Source organism: Meles meles, chromosome 2 (assembly GCF_922984935.1).
Source record: "Meles meles chromosome 2, mMelMel3.1 paternal haplotype, whole genome shotgun sequence".
Taxonomy (NCBI): Eukaryota; Metazoa; Chordata; class Mammalia; order Carnivora; family Mustelidae; genus Meles; species Meles meles.
In genome coordinates this window covers 28,110,761-28,115,522 of record NC_060067.1, presented here as the reverse complement: position 1 = coordinate 28,115,522, position 4,762 = coordinate 28,110,761, and the positions used below count along the sequence as shown (strand labels likewise).

The following is a 4,762-nucleotide window of genomic DNA, read 5'->3' as shown; positions in this document are numbered from 1 at the left end:
AGCAGTCTTTCCCGATCCCCTAAGGGTATTTGTGCGGACCTCCGGGTGTAGAAAATCTCCAGGCCGAGAAGGTCTGGGCCAGGCCACCTCGGCGGGGACTCCGGGACTCGAGCGGGTGGCGGGCAGGGTGCGGGGCGCCGCGCAGCGCGGGGAGCGGCGGTGGGGTGGGCGGCTGGCTGCCTCCGCACGGCTGCCTATTTAGGGCAGGGCGGCGGCGGGAGCGGCCCGGGCTCTGCTTATGGCTGCCCTGGGGGATGAGGGGCTGGACGGTTACATGTACCCGACGTGCGTCCCCTACCCGTACCCCTACCCGCCGGCCGCCAAGGGCAAGGGCGCGGCTGGCGGGGGTGGCTGGCGGCACCGGGGCGGGGGCTGCGCTCCCGCGTCCTCCTCCTCGTCGTCCTCTTCCGTCGGGGCGGCCGCGTCCTCTTTCCCCGGCTGCGGGCAGCTGACGGCCGCCGAGTACTTCGACAGCTACCAGCGGGCGCAGCTCATGGCCCTGCTGTCGCAGGTGGGCCCGGGCCCGGGCGCGCGGCCCCGCAGGGCGGGCAGCCGGGACGTGGCGGTGCAAGTGAACCCGCGCCGCGACGCCTCGGTGCAGTGCTCGCTGGGGCGGCGCACGCTGCTGCGCAGGACCCGCGACCCGGCGGCGCCGACCGGCCCGGGCCTCGAGGGTGCGGCGGGGGCGGGCGGGGGCGGCTCGGCGTCCCCGCAGCCGGCGCGCCGGGGCCCCGAGCAGCGCAGCCCCCCGAGCGGCGCCCCGCGGCCCGTACGCTTCCAGCGCACCGTCGCCGTGTACTCGCCCGTGGCCTCCCGCCGCCTCACCACCTTCCCGGAAGGCGCCGACGGCACGGCCGGGGAGCAGAGGCCCGCGGCGCCCGAGGGAGAGCGAAGGCCGCCGCCTGCGAAGTCCCAAGGCCCCGAGGAGGGAGAGGCGTCGGCGAGGAAGGCGCCCCGACGGCCGCGGCCCGAAGAGGAGGGGGACGAAGCGGGGGCCCAGGCCGCGGTGCGCACGAGCTGGGAGCCGCCGGCCGCCGGGCCCGGGCTGCCGCCGCCGGAGAGCGGGGCAGGCGAGGCGGCCGGGCGGCGCGCGCCCCGGGGTCCGGAGCCGCCCCCGCCGCCGGAGCGCGCCCAGGACGCTGCGGGCGAGACGCCGTCGGCGCGGAGCCCCGAGCAGGCCAAGGAGCGGCCGCGCTTCCAGGTGAGGCCCCGGCGGCCGCGGGAGCTGACGGGCGCGGGGGAGCCCCGGGCGTGTGGCCTCCCCCGGCCCTCGTCCCCCGGCTGCGCGCGACACGCGGAGGCGCCCGCTTGCGGCGGGCGGCGTCCGGGCGCCTTTTCGCAGCGGCGCACCGCGGCCGGGGATCGTCCTTTCCCCGCAGCGGAGTTCGGCGAGTGCCGCCCGGTTGTTGGCGGCGATCGTAACACGGGGGCCCTGGTAACACTCGTATTCGAAGCGTATTTACTGTTAAAAACAACAACAAAACCCTGACCGTGGACGTGTAGTCGGGCGTTCAGTCCTCATTTGGACGATCTAGGAGGGATGCGCAGCAGAACATCCTAAGGGGAACGTGCTGGCAGGAGAGTCGTTTCTCCGCGGGTCCCACTCCCCGGTCTGAGTTCAGTGCGGCTAGAGACCCTAACGGTGACTGGGGTCCGGGTCGGCTGTTCCCCTGATGCTTGGCCGAATGTCCCAAGTTCCTCCTGGAAGCTAGAACTCTTAGTACCCCTATTCGGAAACTCAGCATTGCTAACGCCCCCGGGTCCTTGGGTTTTGCTGCCCGAGCGCAGCAGGCGTGGTCAGGTCACCCTCGCTGAGTGCGCGCGGGGCAGGGGTGAGGCAGGGAAGTGAAGGCAGAGGTGCTGGGAGCGCTGGGAGCCTCCTTTGGGGTCTTTGCCACAGTCAGCCCAGGGCTGTTGGGGGCGAGGGAGAGAGTCAAGTTCGACAGAAGCTGCGTGTAATTTAAACCCCGTGTGCGCTTGCCTCCTGACGTCCTGCACCTGTGTTTGCTCACCCATAAAACGGCTCTAGAATTGGCAGGAACTTTGGAGAGCACTCAAAGGCTTAACCTCAAACACCTGTTTCTCACGGGGAGGGGAGAAGAGAAGCTTAAGAATAAGACCATGAACTTCATTCAGATCAAGTGAAATATGAATACTGAGTTTTCCCCAACTGAGACTCTTAGCGCTGTTGGAAACGGAAGAAACAAACCGATCTGGAACATGAGCTTTTTTAGGCTCCTGTTGCTGATGTGCTTGATTAAACCATCAGGTCACCTGATCACTACCTTATAGAGACTAGCGGGCAAAACCTTGAGCCCACTTTCCTCCATGATCTGGAAGGAGGCTGCCAGTTTCAAGTAGCAAATCGGTCCCTTCCCAGTTTGTGAAATGAAGACTAAATTCCCATGTCCCGTGAGTTAAACCCTGGCGTCTCTCTGTTCAGTTCTTGGAGCAGAAGTACGGCTACTACCACTGCAAGGACTGCAACATCCGATGGGAGAGTGCTTACGTGTGGTGCGTGCAGGGCACCAGCAAGGTAAGAAATGCTGCAGAACTGGCCTCTTCTGCCCCAGGTGTCTAGAGGGCTCTCTGCTTCATGTTTTTCCTCTCTCACACAGGTTTACTTCAAGCAGTTTTGCAGAACTTGTCAGAAATCTTACAACCCTTACCGAGTGGAGGATATCACCTGTCAAGTAAATTAAACGCTCCCCTGTTGTGTCTGAACGGGGTAACTGGGAGAGGGCTTTGGTGGAGTTTCTCGAAAGTATCCTGAGCGAGGCGAGGTTCCTAGTTACCTGGGTTTTGACAGCTTTTCAGTGGGGACTGGGGAAGGAGTACTACTCAACCGGGAAACCCGTCCTTTGGGTGGGGTGTGGGGTGTCTTGTTTCCTTCTATCCTTGCAAGTCTTGGTTATATTAACCTCCTGAGATGCTGGCCCCCTCCTGCAACAGGGAAGAATGTTGGTCTTACCTGGTTCTCTGATGGGAGATAATAGGTCAAAACCTAGAATGCCTTCTGCCATGAGGCTGCCTGTTTTGCCCAAATGCTTTATATGAAGCCCACCCCGCAGTCAGGATACTTAGTGATAAGTATGGGGTTTGAAAGTTGCTTGCAAAAGGAGGATGATTTGTTCCAGAGTGAATTTAAGCTGCCCACTTTATGGGGCTAATGAGTGACATTGCCAGTTTACTTTTTTTTTTTTTTAATTTGACAGCAGAAGAGAGAGAGGGAACACAAGTCATGGGGAGTGGGAGAGGGAGAAGCAGGCTTCCTGCAGAATGGGGAACCTGACACGGGGCTCAATCCTAGGATGCTGGAATCATGACCTGAGCTGAAGGCAGTTGCTTAAGGACTGAGCCACCCAGGCCCTCCGCTGGTTTGCTTTTTAACTAAGCACTGCACTGTGGGAAGGGGGTGAGATAATCTAAGGAAAAAAGTGACTAAACTTTTCTTTTAAGAGATAAATGGTCTGTAGGTCTTATTTTATTAAAGACTTTATTTGAGGAAAAGAGCACAAGCCACGGGAGGGGCGGAGGAAGCGGACTTCATGCTCAGCAAAGAGCCCGACGCGGGGCTCGATCCTGGGACCTGAGATGATGACGTGTTAGCCCTCAGTAGTGGAGCCTGAGGTGTTAGCTAACAAGCCTAATCCACGCACTTTCCTCAAGTTGGACATTGGAGGCCTTACTGGCTAGGGTAGGAAGAGAGAACCCAAGTATGGAGAAAACGGTTTAGACTTCCTTAGATGAGGGCAGAGTAGGGTCAGGTTCTAAATAAAGTAGGATGCCTTGACCAACCTGCTCCCTGCTCTGGGGGTGCTGCTTTGCTTTTGATGTCCGCTTAAGGTCAGTTGCAGCAGGTGTGTGTGTGGGAGGCAGGTTCACGTCCATGGACGCCAGGCTGGATTCCCAGCTTGGCCCAGTAGCTAGTCTCCCCTCCTAGCTTTCCTTGTCTGACTCCTCTGCCCCGGCGGAGTCTTCTCCACCCTTCAAGGGCAGAAAGCTTTCCCTCTAATGGTGTTTCAAGAGCAACTTCCCAAGTCGCCGCTGAATCTTACACAACATGAGAGCACGAGCACCTGGTTGAGCACCCTTTAATCCTATCCTGTCCTTGCTGGAGGGGCGCAGACAGAGCAAAATTAGCCCAGGGCCTTGTTTTGAGTGCATTCCGCAAGTATTCGAACGGACTAGAAAAATAACTTGGAAGTTGGAGGACGTCCCCACAGGCTTATCTCCTGTGCTTCTCACTTTGGTTTTGCAGAGTTGTAAACAGACTCGATGCTCCTGCACTGTAAAAGCTCGCCACGTTGACCCTAAAAGGCCCCATCGTCAAGATTTGTGTGGGAGATGCAAAGGCAAACGCCTATCCTGTGACAGCACGTTCAGCTTCAAGTATATCATTTAAATGAATGTAAAAAAAAAAAAAGGTCCTACTTGCACAGGAGCTAATGGAGCAGACACGTTAGCTTTTCTCCACGCTCCTTTCTGCCTCTCCCTTCTCAAATACTTCGTGCAAGGCTGTATTTTTGATAAAGCCTTCAAATAAAAGTACTGCAAAAACGATGAATTGCATAAGGCTTTTTTTTTACGTTTAGGAGAGCTTCTCTTATCATCTGCATCGGTCACTGTGAGGTTTACTGCTTATGAAGCTTCTAGGAAGAGGGTGATTGCATGAAAAGCCACCTAACCATTAAAGTGACATTCTTCCCGGTGAGGTGGAGGTAGAGCCCAGCCTTGATGTACGAAGAGAGTGAGGGGTTTT

At 58.6% G+C, this 4,762-nt stretch overlaps 1 protein-coding gene across 1 annotated transcript; it reads left to right on the top strand.

The window, feature by feature from the left end:
• Positions 1-238: 238 nt before the first annotated feature.
• On the top strand, positions 239-4,405 carry ZAR1 (zygote arrest 1). Its single transcript, XM_045988018.1, has 4 exons — positions 239-1,201; positions 2,444-2,536; positions 2,619-2,693; positions 4,262-4,405. Exons 1-4 carry the CDS (start codon positions 239-241, stop codon positions 4,403-4,405), a joined length of 1,275 nt encoding a protein of 424 aa, XP_045843974.1.
• The last annotated feature ends 357 nt before the right edge of the window (positions 4,406-4,762 follow it).